Source organism: Filicampus tigris, chromosome 1, assembly GCF_054856515.1.
Source record: "Filicampus tigris isolate MCC_2025a chromosome 1, RoL_Ftig_1.0, whole genome shotgun sequence".
Classification (NCBI taxonomy): domain Eukaryota; kingdom Metazoa; phylum Chordata; class Actinopteri; order Syngnathiformes; family Syngnathidae; genus Filicampus; species Filicampus tigris.
Window position 1 is genome coordinate 34,919,756 of NC_141217.1, and position 20,467 is coordinate 34,940,222.

The 20,467-nt window shown below is 41.7% G+C and overlaps 2 protein-coding genes across 4 annotated transcripts in view; one reads left to right on the top strand and one right to left on the bottom strand.

The window, feature by feature from the left end:
• nid2a (nidogen 2a (osteonidogen)) overlaps positions 1 to 20,467 on the bottom strand; it is a 72,761-nt gene that overhangs the window by 47,977 nt on the left and 4,317 nt on the right. The window lies entirely within an intron of this gene.
• Positions 774 to 14,312, top strand: ptger2a (prostaglandin E receptor 2a (subtype EP2)). Of its 3 annotated transcripts, XM_086036285.1 has the most exons (4): positions 774 to 929; positions 3,977 to 4,032; positions 4,104 to 4,899; positions 11,582 to 14,312. In XM_086036285.1, exons 3-4 carry the CDS (start codon positions 4,150 to 4,152, stop codon positions 11,867 to 11,869), a joined length of 1,038 nt encoding a protein of 345 aa, XP_085892411.1. In that variant the 5' UTR covers positions 774 to 929; positions 3,977 to 4,032; positions 4,104 to 4,149; the 3' UTR covers positions 11,870 to 14,312. The 3 variants fall into 3 exon arrangements, with proteins under 3 accessions (XP_085892411.1, XP_085892396.1, XP_085892403.1); XM_086036270.1 differs by having other exon boundaries at positions 3,977 to 4,899; XM_086036277.1 differs by having other exon boundaries at positions 848 to 929; positions 3,981 to 4,899.

Below are 20,467 nucleotides of genomic sequence, written 5' to 3' on the forward strand. Positions count from 1 at the left end.
TGTCAAATGCTGATTGCCCCACGTTTGTCCAAATGAAATCTGAAATAGAAAAAAGGAAGTAAATACTGACAATTGGGACACCATGTGCTTTCCATTTTGCGCTAACTATACAAATATTACTGTAGCATTATTAGACTATATCCATGACTTACATGTTTGTTTTTCTTGTTTGTATTAGATTTAAATATCGAAAATTCTTCCTCAATGCCATTTAAGTTGATTTTTCGGATATGTACTTTAATTGAGTGTTTATGTTTCGGACTATTTTTTACTTTTACACCCCAAATTTGAACACAGAGATGTGTGCTTTATACACCTTCATTTGTCAAAATAGACTTGATACTTTTTCTCTCTCTCTAATGTAAAAAAAAGATGAAAAAACGGGTATTGTGCGTAATTAACAATGAAAAAAAACCGCATTTTTACTTTTAGACATGAAAGAAGTTGAATCAGCACTTCTCCTTTTACCAGGGTCATTTTTTTACACAACTTTTGCCGAAGAGTGTGAGTGGTTTGCCGCCTCTGATTAATACAAATGTGCATTTGTGATAATATAATATCTAATGATATACGCTTTCGATTGACTCTCAAAATCAAAGTAATCATTCAAAACAATCGTTTGTCATTGTTGTTTTCCACAAATGCCTGTGGCCACTGTCACTTTCTGGAAGTACAATGACTGCACGGCACCGTATGATGTGGTTTTACTTTTACTGTGCAGTACTTACTTTTCAAGCTGTGCAGCATTTGCAGCGGTGGGCGTGGAAAGAGCGCATGACGTCACCGCACCTCTCTCCACTAACCCGGGTCCCCTTATGTGAGCTGCTTCTTCATTTCTCTTCATCTCCATGTACGCACGGATCTTGGCGCCACGTTTCTCCACGCCGAGGACTGGAAACATGACGAAGCGGAGCAAACCGGTGCGACAGGTGATCACTTCGTTGTTGTTCTGTTTTGTTGAATTCTCATGTTGTTTTGCTTGTGTCACTTCGGCGACTCTGTGCCCTCTCTCGATCTCATTTGACGCGAAGGAATATATTTAAAACACGCACGCACCCACACACACATTTTAACATCCACTCGCGACACTTTCTCAAAGTTGTATTTATATTTATTATGGCAGAATTTGGCATTTGATGTTTTCCCCCTCGTTTCAAGTGAAATCCAAAATATAAAGGTTTCACGTAATACTATTCTTAGTGGATCCAACCAATAACCAGTCTATATAGCACCACAATACAACCAAATGGCTCTTGGATATTAAACTAAGGTCTATGAATCTCTGAGGAACTATACATGCAGAATAATGGGTGCCGTACAGAACTATACCTTAGTAAAGAACCAGTAAATCACACCTAAAAAATCCCAAAGGTGCTATATTGACCAAGGGGTACTATATAGAGCCAATTGTGCACTATAGTACCTCCAAAGCACAAAGACAGACAGATTTTAATGGATCTCCAGGCTGTCTGGCGTCTAGCTGTTAAATGTCTAAAGGGCAGAGGAGCATATTTAGGTTATATGTCCATTTAATGGCCCACCTGGGCTAATATTGCAGGAGTCCAAGTTAAATGAATAGCAAACACATCAAATCACATAATCTAGTGTTTATGTGATGTTCTGTTAGCGGTACAGTAGACTGAGTAATTTCCAGTACATTTTGTCGGCTGTTGCAGTGATGCAATTTGGTTGCTGTTTTCCTTATTTTTCAGTACGCAAAGGGTACAGTTTCTGATTGTATCTTTTTGTATGTCAAATAAAACTTGTTGCAGCGTTTTACTGCAGGTGCATGCATTTATGATTTGTGTTGTTGGCGTTTAGATTTATTTTGTAAATGTTATCCTAGCCACGAATATCCCGATTTGAAATGTTCATCCCAAGAGCCTTGTAAACACGACAAATGATACTGATTTCTTTACACGAGCGTCAAAAGGATTGGGCAAGAAGTGCAGTTATGATTAAGTGGTTTGTAAACAAACGAAGATACAATGAATTAAAAATATCGTGAGCGTCATGTGCTTTTTGCATTTAGTATGCGTTTATACATCTATTCAGTCATTTGATAGGCCATTTCATGACCTTTGCCAAGAACAGTACCACGCAAAAGCTTTATGACCACCAAACGCACTCTATTTAATGAAGCTAGTCGACCTAATTTATTTGAAGTGAGAATCAATTTTTGTAATTTCAGACTGGATTAAGCCATTTCATTCTACTGTCTCCATCATAAAAGATTATGCAAAGTGAAATCAGAGACGTGTTTGTTAATACATTATACATGTTAGACGATAATTGCTGAAAATTTACAATGAGAGAACTATGTGGCACTGAATTGTGGCCATAAACTGTAGTATTTAACTGTTTTTCACCATTTTAGTTGCCCGTACTTTTTTGGGCGTGGCTAAATCGGCGTCCAGTAATGCCCTTGGGCGTCTGGCATGTTACCCGCCCCCACTATATAAAAACTTGAGCTCCTTCGTTCACAGCAATCCATTTCTATTACTACCGCGTGCCGTTAGCTAGCTAACTGGTTATGTCTACGTCCTGAAAATTCATCTTCCCTGAATGCCACCGGTCCGGGAGTCCGGGAAGCCTGTTATAGCTGGCCTCTCGTCACTGTGTGGAAACCCACAACGATGTTACCATGGGATAAACATAACGATATCATGTTTTAATAAACATTTAAGCAATGGATATTTGAATACAAACATCGGCGCAACACATGTAGATTTTACCTTTATGTATGCTAACTACTTGTAGCAGTTGTGCACAAGTAACACTGGTCTCATTATTTATTACACATAATCTATAACATAGGGACGGGTGAAAATTCAATATTAATATATATCACGATAGACACGTGGTCACTATCAATAGAAAATTAAAAAATAAATAAATCAGGAAGCAAACCCTGACCCCGGCATTCTACGTGCTGTCTGCGGAGGCAACATTATGATGTTCGATTTGTGCCACAATTACAAGCACCTAAGAGGAAATTTGGAGCACGAAAGTGTGCTTTGAGTGCACAAGAACCATTTCTGCGAACCTTGTCCGCCCTACCAGCGAAGAAGAGGTGCCAAACTACCAAAGGAGTCCATATATGCCTGCGTGTATGTATACAGTATTATACTGCCCCCAGGTGGCCATGGTACACACACCGGAAGGAGCAACACAATATCCATTCAATGGAAAAAAATGTCTAGAATTCTTCACATTCTATTTAACTATGTCATTACTATGTTTTTATCAACAATATTTTACAGTGCTATTTTTTTTTTTATTAAGAAAACACCTTGAAAAAAAAAAAGCTTGAAAGATGGGGAAAGTTGATTCAAAATATTTTCAGTTACGGGTGTGGTCACAGAATGAATTTAACTTGTATGTCATGGTACCACTGTTGCTTCGTTCAATGTAGCCTATAGTGACAAGCAGAACATTTCAATTATTTTCTATTAATATAGGGGGGCGGCACGGTGGTCGACTGGTTAGCACGTCCGCCTCACAGTTCAGAGGTCGTGTGTTCGATCCCGGCTCCGGACTCCCTGTGTGGAGTTTGCATGTTCTCCCCGTGCCTGCGTGGGTTTCCTCCCACATTAAAAAAAAAAAGATGCATGGTAGGTTGATTGGATACTCTAAATTGCCCCTAGGTGTGATTGTGAGTGCGGTTGTTTGTTTGTCTCTGTGTGCCCTGCGATTGGCTGGCAACCAATTCGGGGTGTCCCCCGCCTACTGCCCGAAGACAGCTGGGATAGGCTCTAGCACGCCCCGCGACCCTTGTGAGGATTAGCGGTATCGATAATGGATGGATATACATCTTGGTGACATTTTTGTTCGGTTGTCTGCGCTTGAGATTTTCTAAGAGGTGGGCAAACTGCTCTAGTGCGACTCCAGTCGGAACTTGCCTTGACGGCGTCATAGATAAGAGCGACGTCACGTCTGGGTGCTATCTTGCTCACAAGGTCATATTTGTGTTCAGACAGGATGGCTGCTGACAACGACTGAGTGAAATGTTTTCGACACCGTTTTGGAAAGGTAGAGACATATTTCGGGATGACGGTGGCGCAGTTTTCGAGCGTAACGGAATTACCCGACCCCTGCCACAGCAAGCACCACATCGATTCCAGGAAGAGTCCCGTGATCAGCGCCATCATGTTTGCCGCGGGGCTCCTGGGCAACGTGGCCGCCCTGGTGATCCTGGAGATCCGTCGGCGGCGAGACGTGAAGGCCGCGGACAGTCGGCGACGGGCGCTTTTCCATGTTCTCATCACGTCGCTGGTGGTGACGGACCTGGGCGGAACGTGTCTGGTCAGTCCGCTGGTGCAGCTTTCGTACTCGCACAACATCACTTTGGAGGGAATGTCACCCGACACCCACGGGGTGTGCGCCTACTTTGGATTCAGCATGACCTTCTTCAGCTTGGCGACCATGTCCCTTCTCCTCATGATGGCTCTAGAAAGGTGCTTGGCTATCGGCTACCCCTACCTGTACACTCGGCACGTCACCAAAAAATTTGCCTACATCACAATCCCAGTGGTGTTTCTAGTGTCTATTCTATTCTGTCTCCTCCCTTTTGCGGGATTTGGGAAATACGTACAATATTGCCCCGGCACTTGGTGCTTCATTGACATGAAGCCAGAGAGGAAGAAAGACCGCGTCTACGCCAGCCTGTACGCCACGGTCATGCTAGTGCTGGTGCTGACCATAGTGGTGTGCAACGTCTTTGTGGGCTACCAGTTGCTGCGCATGTACCAGCGCCGTCGGAGGAACGGAGGCTCCGTCATGGCGAGCGCGCGCTCCAACAGCGAGCGCAGGCCCATGTCCATGGCGGAGGAGGTGGAGCATCTCATCCTACTGGTCTTCATGACGACCATCTTCATCATCTGCACGATGCCCCTAGTGGTAAGAGCGCGGCGACACGACACGCTTGTTTGCGCGATTAGCAAGAGTAGCCATAAACTGTACTCAATTAAGAGTAGGGATGGGTGATTAAGGGGGAAAAAAAAAAAAATCTCCATTATTTCGATTGAAATACGGATAAATAAACACCATTATTCAACAGTATTTATTGAACTAACAAAACTTTAAATATAACTTGAAAGAACCCCCCCCCGAAAAGAAATTAGTAACAAATCAGAATAATAATATATTTAAGAAAATAGCACTCATTTAGATATAAAGAGTACATCATCAAAGTTGTGATTGAGCTTCTTAATGTAACTCGATTCATTTTTCACAGATTAGGAAGACTATATGCTTTTATTACTGTATTGCTTGTATGCACTGTACATGGTACTACAGTTTTTGCGTGTGAGTATTCGCACACTTGGCTCCCGATACTCATTTTCTATGAGCGTGTGTGTCAGTGGGATTTTACATTGACTGTTAGCATGAGGGCTGGTCTTGTTTCTAAAACAAAGTGTTGCCCTATATTTGAATATAAAATGTGTTTAATTCTTTTCATTTTTATTTTTTTCTTTACTACCGTAAGACCAAACCCCCCCCCCGACCCCCCGTGCCAAAAACAACCAAAGGTCTAATTTTTAAACTGTTTTTTCATAAGAAACAAAAAATGTACCCAACAGTATTTTTTACTGCGTCCTACAATAATAATAATAATAATAATAATAATAGACCTCAAAACATGACTGTACCTAATGTTTATTCCTTCCTTGTTCATCTTTTGTGGCGTCTTTTGGCAGTTGTCTTAATGTCGCATTACTGCCACCAACTGATGTTGTCCTCCCATCGTCACCACTGTTTTTTTTACAGAAGTGGCCTTCGAAAGTTGATAGGGCAGACATTTGAATGAGATATTGCTGCCACAGAGGCTCAACGATTGGCTCCAGGTTTGCCACATGCCACAGTACACCACCAATTTGTTAAAAAGGAAGTTAACCCAAAAATGTTCTTTACAAGAATATGTTCTTTGTAGCCCCACTAGTCTAAACACGGCATTCTGATTGGTACTGTGTTTGTGGAATATGAGTTAAGTTGTAAAATGCTCCCATTTTTGTCCATCGCAGGGGACGGACATTTTGTCAATTGCTGTCAACTGAAAATGACAGTTGCTCAATCATGGCAGAGCTTCAGAGAACAGGTGAGCCGTGATTGGTTGTTACCTGAGCCCTGAGCAACTGTGATGTCATTTTCTGTCGAAAGAAGTGACAAAATGGCCGCCCCCAGAGATGGCTAAAAACGGGTGGATTTTGCTGCTTAACTCATATTCCACAAATGCGATCTTAATCGGAATGCCGTGTTTGGACTAGTGGAGGCACATATTATTGTAAAGACATTTTTGTGTTTGACTCCCACTTTAACAAAAGTTAAAGACAAATAGTGGCACATCCCTTTCCAGAAAGCGGGTTAATACATTTTTTGACTATGCCTGCTAATCTGTATCTGTCCAGATACATTATTAACATGGCCTGTATTCCAGCCTCATTTTTCCAATTGCCCATTGAGGCCCTGACTGAAGATTCCAGAAAACCTTTACCCAGAGCTGCTAATTAAAGTGACTGAATTGTTCATCAACAACAACACAGACAGACATCGCAGGGACATTACTGCCCAATACTCCACACTAGTGAAAATGTATAATTTATCACAAGCTTCTTTTATACTCTGATGGCTGCAGCAATTCGATACTGCAGGTGGGTCTGATTCCACTGGATCACATTGCCTTTTTCAGCCAAAAACTGGGCGGTGCATGTTATGTTCCACCAGTTATTTATGACGGCGTAAAAACTTTAGGAGGCAATGTTTGAGCGTATTGGCAGAGAGAAAATGAATGAATGGAAAAAGAAAAATCGACATCGTCATGAAATTTGAATTAACAAATGTTTTGAGATTTGTTGTACACTTGTGCAATGACTCTGCATTGGTCATTGAGCGCTTGTTGTCAATGGTGCTTAACTTAACACACACACACCCCCAAAAAAAAAAAACAAGGCGAACATAAAAGTGCACTTTGCAGTTTTTAAACTGCTGGCAATGTGTTAATTTATTATTATTATTATTATAGCTTCACCTCATCAATCGTGCCTTCTCTCTCTGATTGGTTGTGTTTCATTGGGCATTGTGATTTCTTAAAAGTCAAACCGGAGGTACAAGACGGGTTAAAGACGGCAGATTTTTTTTTTTCCTTTGTACTACTCTCGTCTTTCTGGCGGTCGTTAAGGATGCACTCAGTGACCTGAGCTTGTTAAAAATGAAAACATTAGGGGCGCAACAACAAAAAAAAACAACCGGAATCGGAAAATTACTAAAATACTTTAATCTCCAGGATCCCAGAAGAACCCAGGGTGTTTTTGCACTTTTGGCATAGTTTTATATCCATTCGTGTTCTGTCGTACTAGCTAGCTAGCGCTAAGATAACCCGGCAGGGTTCATCTCTCCGGTCCAGTGTCCAAGTTTGCAAACTCACTAGGCTGAAATAACAACAAAGGTGCTAACACACTACCTGGAGGGATTTTATTGACTGATTGCTGAACAGTTTCATTTAATGCTCATTAGCAGGCTAAACATTCTCGTACACGCGCAATCTTTTGGTGGACAGGCTTAGTCATCAGAATCGCCTTTATTGGCCAAGTATGTAAAAACGCACAAGGAATTTGTCACCTGTAGTATGGCACACTAGTATTGCAGTAACAGTAATGATAGACGGACCGACCGAAAGGCGATTACTATTTGATCCGGCTTGACAAAAAGGCAGATAGGCGGACGGCGGAAGGGCATACCCATGCAGTCTGCAGGCGGATGGCGATAAACGGACCGGCAAATTTTAGTAGCCTCTGGTCTTTGCATCGGCAAAGTTGTGAAGAATAACAATGTTGGTACTTGAGTTTAATTGTATCCCATTTGAATCATAAATTGGACATTTGTGGTGATAGTAATAATTTAGCGACGCAGACGGTTTACTTGAGACACGTAAATGACGTGACGTCAGTTTTAACAGAGGTCTGGAGGAGTGATCACCTCATTTCTCGTAAACATTTGTAGCTTCTCGTAAACATTTGCGGCTTCTCCTGCCTCACTCCCCTCAGTCTCCTCGCTCCTCAATGGAAGTTTTAATCTTATTTGACTGCAGCAAACGCATCTCCAAATACACACATGTGAATATCTGCACCACAGAAAATCAGAGAGTGGTCACGCCTCTGATTAATATTGTCTTTGTGGAAGATGAGTAATCCACCCGTTTTTGCTAGCTCAGGGGGCGGCCATCTTGTCACTTCTGTCGACTGAAGATGACATCACAGTTGCTCAGGGCTCAGATAATGACCAATCATGGCTCAGCTTCAGTCAACAGACGTGACAAAATGGCCGCCCCCCTGAGATGGCTAAAAAGTGGGTGCCTTTTGCTGCTTAATTTATATTCTACAAACGCAAAATGAATCAGGAAGCCGTATTTCAACTCGTGATTATGTTATCGATTCCTCACAATATTTCATTTCTATTCATCTCTGCCAGTGTTTAGATTTTCACATGATCACTTCTACAAGAGTGTACTAAGACTGTCAGGGTCTGATGCGCTAACGCAGAGGCATAAACCTACGGAAAGTTTTTTTTTTTTTTTTTTTTTTTTTTTTTTCACATGATCACTTACACGACATTCCTAGAAATTCGCAATGTCTCTTCACTGGTGAGCTACTTTCAGAAAAGGCCCGCGGGCTACTCATGTGGTCCTTGGGGGCTACCTGGTGCCCACGGGCAACATGATGGTGACCCCTGGCCTAGGGCCATGACAGTACAAAATAAACATCAACGCCATGAATCTTTTCTCATTAGGAAAGTGCAACATCAATAGTTTGTCTTCTTTTGAATGTAAACAAGTGCAGCAGCAACAGTAAGAATTATTCTGCTACACTAATACTGGGACCTTCAGTGCGATAGCGGCGATACCGCCAATAGCCTAAATAAAAATGTAGTGTTTTGTGCGTGAATGTAATGAGGACAAACTATTGTCAGGTGACTAAAAAGTTGCTGGACATTGTTCCTCCGCGACCTCCCCAGAGAGACCAGCAGGAGGAATTTCAAAACCTGTGAACCCGTCACGGCTTCCATGGATTGTATTCCCCCAATATTCGAAGGAGTTTGGTCCCGTCATGCCCGAGTCGTCTCACACAATAGCATTGGATGTTTATCTGTCATTACGTTTTGTGGCGATCGCCGCGCAGCTCGATGACACATTAACAGACGGCGACCTGCCCACGCACACGGCATGCCCTTGAGAAAGTGGTTTATTGTTTAATGCACGCGTTCACTTGGATGTTATTTTCCGTCAAGCAGGTTCAGTTTGGTTCACACAGTTTGGGCCGTTTAAATGAACAAGCGCTGAACTTTCGGGCACCTTTTCTGAGGTACCGATCGGCTGGCCCTGTATCTCAATCAAGTGAAAGATTTTAATTCAAATTTTAAATGTATGTTATTTGGATAAAACCCCCTGAGATGAGCCATCTCATTTTAGAGGGGGTCCAACATACAAACGCAAACATAACAACAACACAACACACACATCACATAGAACACATCTCTGCCCACAGCGTACAATTTGGAGGGCATGCGGTGATTTTGTTTAAGCCACGAGAGCTACCAAGACTCCCTTTGCGAGCTACTGGTAGCTCACAATCTACTGAATGGGCACCCCTGATGTAGTGGTTCACTCGTCTGAGCGTAGGTTCAGTTCCCACTCAGTGACGGTGTGAACGGTTGTCTGGCAATCCACTGCAGTGAAGTCACGCTGCAGCGGAACCAAGATCAGAGCAATCGGTTACAGAACGCTGGTTGGGAAGGAAATCTTTTTTGGGCTCTTTATAATTGTCGGCACCCTGCAGTGGAAACACAAAGCAGATGGCTAGGTTGGACTGGAACTAGGTGGAAGCATGGGCTTCCTATACTCCAGTGAGAAATCAAATCAACAAGTAAGACATAAAACTGTAATTAGAACTTTCTTTTTTTTTTCCTTTTTTTTTTTTAATGAAAAAGGAATGCACAAAAACAGAATTTTGTCTCCCTGGGTAAATAACAAACAGCTGCACATCAAACGGAAATTTGAAAGTTGAATAGAATGTTTTAAAAAGCCTTTTGGTCAACTTTGTAGTCTTTCCAAAAACGATAAGAGTGCAATCACACGTTTTCATCTCCTGCCAAAAATAGGCAACTGTGCAAAAAGCAAGACAAAGGGCGATGTAAGCGCGCACATGGGTGGAGACGTGCCCAGTTCGAATGAACGAACGAACGAGTGAACACAGTCAATTTGCTTCCCGACCAATGGAAGCGGCTCCTTTTATTGTCTTTAAATTCAGCGCCGATGATGCACGCCGTCTACGTGACAGAAACATAAATTGACTCGCTGGAGTCCACGCAGGAGATTGACGTGCGGAAAGTACGTATATAAGGAACTGCAAGATCTCCACTTGTGGATGATGGAAAGTTGGCCGCTCTGACGTGGGCACCCGGAGACCATTTTCCACCCAAAATTGTACGACCTGCTTTCAGCTGGTCTAAAGTTGAGTCTACTTTCAGTCAACCATGAAGACTTAGTTGACAAAATAACGAGATACAAATGGATCTTTGTCATGTCAAAGAAAATACAATATCAGATTACATTGTAATCATATTGTCATAATTTTACAATATTTAAGTAATTTGTGCAATCACGCTATGTTTATTCCTCAAAAATATGTACTTTTATTCTTCGAAATTAAAAAAAAAAATACAACACTTTATACATAAACTTTCTTCACCCCAAATCCTGATTGTAATCTCATAATTGCAATTATGTCATTTGTTGTAAAAATAGATGCCTTTAAATTTATAAAATGTATTCAGTGCCAATTGTAAATAAACACATACAATCTTCTGTTTGTGTTTGAGGATAAGAAAGTAGACCTTGTTCCTCTCTCTCTGGTTGATTTTCTATTGTCACTTTTCTGTGAGACAAAGCCTGTGGTATCTCTCATTATTATAAGTACTTGTTTCTAAATGGCTAACATTTTTCCGTAAACATTTTGTCTTTTTTTACTGTGGCCATTGTCCTCTTTGGTAGTATTGAGCAGTGTTTCCCAGCCTTTTATTGAACCAAGGCAAATATTTTACATTTTACAGTCCAGAAATCGCTCAGCACTGAATAAAAACGTCACAAAAAGCACATAGGATCTTGTCTAAATCAATTCACAAAATGTGTGAAATGTGAAAGGTGTGAAATCTGAGCATATTTAGTTGAACACAAAGCTGTGGATACACGGGTTTTGTTGTACCTTCCTTCATTTATACAGGCTAAAATGAGTGTTTCTTCATACTTTATATGTAGATGTATGTTGGTGTGTATATACATGTGGTTATACGCATGGTTACTGCGTATATTTACATTGGTTTGATTCTGAATGTTCACCGCTGAAAATTTCCCCACCGTGGGATCAATATCTTATTGATATCTTCTTATCTTATCTTATCTTATCTTATAAAATTTCCCGTTTCACATCTGATTATTTTTCACGGCACAAAAATGCGTAAATAGTGATTTGTCGTAAAAAGTCGATGTACAGCCAAGCTTACGCACCACCATAATTTGGTCTCGTTACAGGTTCGTGTGTACATCAATTCGGTTGGGGTCCGCATCGAGTCCCACCCCCTGGACCTGATTGCCCTCCGTTTCATCTCGGTCAACTCCATCATTGACCCCTGGGTCTTCATCCTCCTCTCTCCTGGCGTGCTGCACTTTTGCTGGGCCTCCATTTGCAGATCCCGCCGAAGAACTTTGAAGGTGTCTCGGCTCAAATCGTCAAAGGCCAAAGAGCCTCGGGCAAACGTAGAGCTGTCGTGCCCAGGACTGGAATACACAGAGTCTTTTCCACCTCTAGAAAATTTATGATTCTGATCTTTTGGGGTGCTTTTTTTTTTTTTTTGTTGTTGTTGTTTTTTGTAATTTGATAGTTGTATTTATTGTTGCTGTCTAAAGGTCACTGGGTTGGAGCTCCTTGCTAATCACATGAGGCACAGACATTTTGAACGTTTTGTTTATCTATTTTTGGGCAGTTCCGGTTTTATCAGCCTCTTGCACTTCCTTGTCATGTCCGTGTTGTTTCCATACTACTTCTTGCTCAAATATGTTCATGCATGTGTGAGTTCCGTCAAGCTATGCGTTTTAAGTACTTGAGTATTTTTGTAAAAGGTTAAGTGGCTAAGGCTTGTGTGTAGCAGGGCCCGACCAATATGCTGATGCTGATTCCGATATTTGACAGAATAAAATTTCCATCCACAGAGAGACAAACATCCGCACTCACAATCGCACCTAGGGGCAATTTAGAGAGTCCAATCAACTTACCATGCATGTTTTTGGAATGTGGGAGGAAACCGGAGTACCCGGAGAAAACTCACGCAGGCACGGGGAGAACATGCAAACTCCACACAGGGAGGCCGGAGCCGGGATCGAATCCGCGACTTCTGAACTGTGAGGCGGACGTGCTAACCAGTCGCCCACCGTGCCGCCGAGAATAAAATTTGGATAACCAATTCATCAGTTCATACTTTTAAAAAAAATAGGTTCATATTTTGTTCCCTTAAAGCTTACAATAATAATGATACAGTATGAATTACAGGCAGAACATTTGACTGATTCACATTACCATGTCTTTTATTATTAACAACAGAAAGAAAAATTGGCAAAACCCCGCCTATTTCTTTGCAGATTTTTTTTTTTTTTTAATGGGGCGGGGAATGTTTGAATGTCAGCATCTTTATCTTATGCGGTAATGTGTTAATGAGTAAAAAATATATATATATAAAAACAAAAAAATCGGCTGATTTTTAGCTGATATTCACTCATTTTAAAAGAGCAAATATTGGACACTTAAACCGACCGGCTGATTAATCGGTTGGGGCACTAGTGTGTAGTCCGATACAATTAAAATGCATCAAGGATATTATATTAAAAGGAGTAGTATTCCATACGTTCAAATAGAGTAAACCCCTGCATAGTCACGGTTCAACATTTGCGTACTTGTCTACTTGTCGATTTTATTTCTGAAAACCTCATCCATTTGCCTTTTTGTGCTCAGGCCAAAGAAATAAAGTAGTACTTTGGCGCCATCTTGGTATTGTTTTTAGGATGATGTCATTCGGTGTTCTATTGACTGTATTTGAAAAGTCCTCGAATGCTTCTCGTGAACAGTCCAAGTGAAAATGAAAGTGCATGTTTGTTTTTGCTTTTCTCCAGCTCCAGCTATTAATAGCCGTGTCATCTACTTTTTTTTTTTTCTTTTCTACAATTTGCCTGTTTCTCCGCACATTTATTTTTGTGTAAAGGCTAAAGGGTGAATTTAGTGACACCGTTTGTGGAAAGCGCCGGTGCGCATATTTGTTCGTCCATACGTCACGTCAATTTGTGCTACTGTGTTATTTAAGCTAGCAAGCCGGCTAATACCATTGACGAGCCTCAAGTGAAGGTCGTTTGTTTGAATTGAATAACTTAACCTCTGAATACAGTTGTTTTATGTGGCACGGGTTCCTGATTTGTGTACACGCTTTATGATGCTCCGTTTTAAGCGCTTTGCCGCTACGTTACGGCATCTATACACAATTACAAACCCCTTTCAGCGAGGGGTGTCAATCATTGGCTGATTTTCCTTATTTGTGAGTTTGATCTCTATTGTCCACTACTAATCCAAAATGCACAAGATGTACCAACAATTGCAAGTGAGGCGTCGCACACCCTCACGCCGACACTTCAATCATCCATAGAGGGTCAACTGTGGCCCACCGGGCAGGAGTTTGACGCAGATGCTTTTTAGATGTATGTTCGATGCTGCTTGAAACAGATGTTGTTGTTCACTGCCTTACTGTACCTGTGACGTACGTGTTAGAGCTGTGCGTGCATGTTACTGCTTAGTCACTATAAGTGCTCTCTAATTGAGTCAGGCATGACAGAAAAGGCAGAGCACATTGTTCAGCCATGACGGTTTCGTTTGCCACCGTTTCAAAGTGGATAAGAAATCGGGCAACGCTCCACCCCACGCGCCAAATATATGTTTTTCTGTTTTTACTAATATCAGATTTTTATTAGAATTGAACACATTTCCAAAAGATGATATAAATACGACACATATTAGATTGTGATAGTCAGGCAGCCTTGTTACGATTGTGAACATGCTTTCTGTGACGTCGACGCCTTCCGAAATGAAAAAAGCTTGAAAATAACGCCATGTAGATGATGTAATGCGGAAAACGTGTGCTATGTAATGATGTAATGACTTCGTGTATGTGAAAGTGAGCTCACTGAATGTGCCTGTTTTTCATCCAGTAAATATTTGCTCCAATCTGCTTTGTTGCCCTTTTCGCGCACACACTGACACACTCAAATTGATTCCATATTGTGAAGATTACAGCTGAAGCGCCCACAACCCCAATTGTGTCAATTTGATCATTTCCTGAAGTATTGGGACAATGAGAGGGTTTTATTTGCCTTTATACAATCCGATAATGCATTTGAAGGACCTGTAAAGAGAAAAGAAATGTCCTCTACCCAGGGGCGGAGCCAGAACGTGGCTAATGGGTGTGCCTGGTAAAAATCAGGGTGGGCCTGAATATTTCTCTCACTGAGCCCAATCCTCCTGTCCCGACACATTGTATATTCAAATAAAATGACAAACTGAATAATATGAAGTTCAGATCTTAGACAACCACAATTATGCCATTGTTAATGTTCAAGAAAAAACAAACAAACAAACAAACATGGAAACGCAAATTCAAAAATAATTTAACCTCCTAAGGCTTAGTGGCCACATACGTGGACAGCACTTTCTAGCGCTTGTGTCCCCAAGTGTGTGCACTGTGGGACTGTGGGTGTTTTCGTACACACATGTGGGCACTTACACTGCCATTATGTGGTCTCAGAAGAGTATTACATACAGTCAAGCTACAGTATACAAAATACAGTACAATACAACATAAAAAACTAAAAGATGATGCTTAGTTTTTCTTCAAATTGGGTTCCAATAAGCCCAAATAGCAAAAAGAAATTAAAAAAATGCATGTAAAAAAAACAAAAAAAAACAGCTTAGGCCTTAGGAGGTTAATAATAATTTACAAAAAATTTAAAAGCATATATTTCATGAATCTCACTGGGTGGGCAGTGTGTCAATTTGGGGGTGCCTGTGCACACCCAAGCCCACCCATGGCTCCGCCCCTGCATCCACCACAAAGAAGAAACGCTCCGAAGTGCGTCACATGGCATTGTTTCCGAAAGAAATCTGCAAATGTCCACATTTCTTAGTGAAGATCTTGACTATGACTCTGGGTTCTAATGTCGGGCAAGTGTCATTTGCTGTGTTGCAATAATAATTTGTATTTCTTTGACATGAATCAAACGCTGGATTCCGTTTCCCGCTGGAAGGTCTCACTCCTCTCCTCGCTCGATCCTTCCCTCCTTCATCTTTCACAGCCATTAGCCAATCAGAGTGAGATAATACCATTTATTAAGAATTATGATCCTGCAGTTGACACGTTGAATGCCGGTACCAATTTGCATGGACATTTCTCCTTGCCCGCCGTCCCTTTTGGCACGTTTCAATGTGCTCTTTTCACCTTGTAATAAGCAAAGTGCGCCCCGTGGCAACAAACAACACTGTGCCAACGAGCAGGCACGACAGAAATGTTTCTGCTCAACACTGGCAAACCACGGGGGCAAATTAGCCAATCAAAATTCGTATAATTTCATTCATGTCTGTTGTTAAATTAATAAGGACGACCCTCATCGACCGATAATTCATCCCGCATGCGTACTGTGGCACTAATAAATAATTAGCATCCACAAAAGTAGCCAGGAACCAGGAACACGACAGACCTAATTGAGTTTATTCAACGCAATTGATTCGGTGATTAATTGACATTGTCCATTTCATTGGATCATCTCTGAAATCGGCGGAAGGAAGGAGATGCGTTTGGTGTACTGGTTTGTCCCGGCTCTTTTGGAGAAAATGTGTTTTGTACTGATTCTTTAGAAGGTCAAAGGTTAAACTAAACAAACCGCCAGCCATGGGTCACGGGGTCGTCATGCAAGCAGGAAAAACATAGCTGTGGGGGAAGAGGACAAGTACGAACAATTGTCCAATTTGCTCAGGCGTTTTTTTTCCGAGAGGGACGCCCAAAGATTTGGATGATTTCTTATCTTCGACCTGGTGAACTCGCTCTGTGTACCTCGATCGCAGGCTTGGAATCGAACACAGGAGGTGTTTCATTTTGCTGAACAGAATCGGCGTATTTTTCAGATGGTTACTTGGATCAACCCTGCTCCCTTCAGGAGCCAAAAATGCCGATGACAATCCAACCGAGGAGTGTTCAACATCCATTTGGAAATGAACACTCATCACCTGCACCACTAATGAAATGTTGATGCAATTTTAAATCCAAAAGATCGAGAGGGCATTTGATTAAGTTCCAAATGAGGTTGCGTGAAAACCAGCAACCAGCCTGTTTAAACAATTCATTAAATAAGCAAGGAAATTAGAATTTGACATTTCTAAGTGTCCACACTTAAAGCTTCACCCACCTGTCTTGATTTAGTAAAGGCTCTGCACATGAACTATTTCCCCTTAAGGGATTAAAATTAGTACAACAAATTTAAATTAAAATAATAGGATCAATTAGCCAATTATGCTGCAGGGCTTTCCCGGCAGGTGGGACGTTTAACTGCCTTTGGAACCACAGCGGTCCAAACAAATGGACATGGGTAAACGTGCGCGCGTTACAAAGACGTTGACAAAAGACGGACACATGGCGAAACGCAAACACAGCATGTCTGTGTTTCCAAATTTCGCCTTGAAATAATCATGGTTTAATCAATTTACCGTGCAAAGGCCGTAGCGCAAGAGAGATGAACAGTGGAAAATGTTAAATATTTGTTCTGACAGTTTGTGTGGAGTGAAATAGCACCGCCTTTTGTTTTGAGCCACATGATTAGATTGACACTTTGTTTGACATGTTTTTGGAGAAGATTTATGTGCACAACGTTCATATTATCAATCAGATAGAATTGGTATGCAGAGTTAAGAGCAGTGGGCTAATTCATATCCGTTGAGGAGTTGTGACTTATGGTTAAGATATATGTTTGTAGACAATGACAATATCGACGTCTTTGTAACAAAATAGAGCATGGTAATTACCACTCGATTTTGAAAATAAAAAAATAGTGCTCCTGACACTTTAATTTTACATCCTCGATTGAAACAGTAAAGATGAATGAATAAACTCGGGCCTGTGCGCAAGCCACATGTCTGAGGTCTCAAAATCAACCTCATTGACGTGGCTGATTCAAACTATACCCCGAGACAAAAATATCAAAAGTAAAGCGAAAGACCGACAAAACATTCAACAACCACAAAATCGCAACAAAACTTTCTCCAAGATGTTGAAAGAGGTGTCGTGTTGCTACCTGGTTGCACATTTTTGAGCGCATGTGGGTGTGAAGGCCTGTCCGAACTGGTTCCGAGTAACCAGTAAACGAAGACTCCCGGCAGAGCCTCCAGCAATTAAGCTCCAATCATATGACTCATGGCCAGACTCGCAACTTTCAAAAGGTGTGGTTCAGATTCTACACCCCGACTTTTCGAATGACTTGGCATCATTTGGGTCACGCGAGTTGAAGTGAGCTGAAGCCGATCCCGGCTGACCTTGGGCCTTGGACCACCCTCAACCGGGGGGGGGGGGGGGGGGGGGGCAATATCTGGGCACGTATAGACAAACAGTCATTCACACCAATGGACGATTTTGACTTTTGGGAGGGGAGCTGGGAGCCCCTGGGGTGAAAACACACAAACATAGGGAGAACAGACAGTTGGTAATTAGTCAGTCAGTAAGTAGCATCCCGGAGAACACGTTGCTAAATACGTTAGTAAGTAGCGTGTGTGTGTGTGTGGGTTTGGGTGTGCGTGCGTGTCAGAGTGTTTCAATAATGCGTGAGAGCACATCAGTAGTGTGCGTGCAGGAAAAATCAGTTGTGTTTCAGTAGTGTTGTTTCAGTAGTGTGTGTCAGAATGTTTCTTTTTTTTTTGTATGAGAGCATTCCAGTAGCAAATGAGAGTGCTTCAATGATGTGTTCGAGAGTGTTTTGCAGTGACCCTGAGATCGTTTCATGTGGTGTGTATGAGAGTTTGGGTAGTGAGTGGGAGGATTTCGGTAGTGTGTATTAAAATGTTTCAGGCGCATGAGCGTGTTTCGGTAGTGCCTATGAGAACATTACAGAAGTGTGTGAGAGTGTATCAGGAATGCATGTAAGAGCAGCGTGAGAGCATTTGAGTCGTGGCCTTGAGATGGCTTCAGTCGTGTATTTGAGCAAAAGCTAAATCAGTAGCTAATGTGTGAGAGCGCTTCAGGAGGCGTATAAAAACATTTCAGTAATTTATATGAGAGCATTTTGGCGGTGCGTTACAGAGTGTGCCTGTAATGGATGTGAGTAAAAAAAAAAAAAAAAAAAAGCAGTTGCTTTTGTGAGAATTTCTCAGTTGTGCGCGTGTGAGAGGTAATCCTGAATAACATTCCCGGCGGCTCCTCATACACATGCGTTCACTCGCACGTCTTTCTGGGTTTCTGAAACAGGAAGATGTTCACCACGTCGTACATGAGAAGACAAAGGGAGGCACAAAGACGAGGAAGTTTTGCATCCTGCAGCCCCATAAGAGGAAATATAAAGAGATTGGACTTTTGGATTTGGATTTGCAAATTTCTCATAGAGCGGTCCAAGCTGTGATTTTCAGGGGAAAAAAAAACTGTGAGAGCGACTGCACATTTTGGAGTGTCCGTTCATTGTGGGCAGCCAAAGGCACACCTGTGCGATAATGATGCTGTTTAGTCAGCATCTGGAGATCGCACGGGGTGGATGATTTTATCTCGGCAGAGGAGAAGTGCTCACTACAGAGAGCTTTGTGAACAATATTTGAGAGGAATGAGTCTTTTGTCAATGTAGAAAATGTATGAGTTGTATGAGCACAGGCAGCGTGGAGCCACTGCCGTAGCGGGTTGAACACTATTTCTGTCCAGCCGAGGGAACATAACCTTGAAAAAAATTATCTTTGGGTTGATTTCCACTTTAAGAATTGTTTTTTTCAACATTTCTTCAGATAGGCCCACATTAAAAAAATGCAATCAATTTGAATCCATTAAGTCCATTTTTAAATGTTACTAGATTGATGTGTTTTTAATGATCATTTCCACAAGCAAAAAAATAAATAAATAAATCATGACATTAGTCGAATCATGGACATACTACATAAACCCCCTGAGATCTCCCTCTTTCCCTTAATAAGGAAGCTAAGGTCTGGCAAAGCAAATTGGGCCATTTGGTTCCAGGAAATTCTTGCGATATCGTCACCATGGGACTCGACTATTACGCATACGCTACGGTTTAACTCTCAAACGCACACAAATGCCTTTGTGTGATTAGCATTAGCGGCGCATGGTGAGTGCTGCTCTGGATGGACATCAAATGGCTGGATGAGAGTTGTGGCTCAGTGACTAATGCCGACAATTATTATCCTAATTATTATTATGTATCATTCGATACATTAACATCTATGTTACCACAGCATGCTCTGATTGCACTCAGTGAAAATGAAGAACACACTTTGCCTGTTAAAGAAGTCCAACTGGTGCATGGATTGACACCATAGGGCAGAGCCGTCCCCGAGGTATGCGCTAACTAAGCAGCTGCTTGGGACACCCTGGCCAATAGGATGCCCCCAAAAATCCCAAATTTAAAAAAAAAAAAAAAAAAAAAAGTGTTAAACATGGTGGCGTGGGGGCGCTACAAATGAAATTCTGCTGAGGGACCCATGAAGGCTTGACCCCCCGCACTGCCGAAGACTCACAAATACCAATCACTTTTGGTTTTATTTTGCGCAATAACTGGCATGTTTTTCTTACATCGTCTGGCTAATTGTCTTCATGGCTAACGCATCTTGTGCTTTTCGAGTCTCCAAAGAGCAGCAGGAATGCTGACCTCTGCTCTTCCTCTTTCTGGCTCTCCCCCGTTCTGCTTGTTTTTTTTTTGTTGTTGTTTTTTTTAAGTAGCATTCAATAAAACCCCTTCAACCATGCTGCACACTCATCCTATTTTTACCCGGAAACTTACTTAGCACAGGGGAAACCTCAGTCAGAGTACTGTCAGACTGGGAAAACAATCCTTTTTAACAGGAAATTCCATCAGCAAAGTCCGTGGATGGATACAACGCTGTTCTCAGAAAAATGCCTTCTGTAATCAGTTAATATCAGCAATTTTGTCTATTTACAAATGTGTTATGATGAGTGTTAAAATTGATAGAGAATGGAGAAAGTTTGGATGCAGTGGCAAAGCCACAACACAATGACAAATGTATTGTAAGGCCTTAAAGACATCAACCCAAACATCATTTTTTTTCAAGAATATGTTCTGTGCAAGCCCACTAGTTGAAACAAGGCATTCTGATAAATATTGCGTTTG

Bases quoted from the DNA above. Each gene is read 5' to 3' on its own strand.
- ptger2a (XM_086036270.1), top strand. From the start codon at position 4,051: ATGACGGTGGCGCAGTTTTCGAGCGTAACGGAATTACCCGACCCCTGC. The intron at 4,900-11,581 runs GTAAGAGCGCGG...GTCTCGTTACAG, and splicing joins TCTGCACGATGCCCCTAGTG to GTTCGTGTGTACATCAATTC.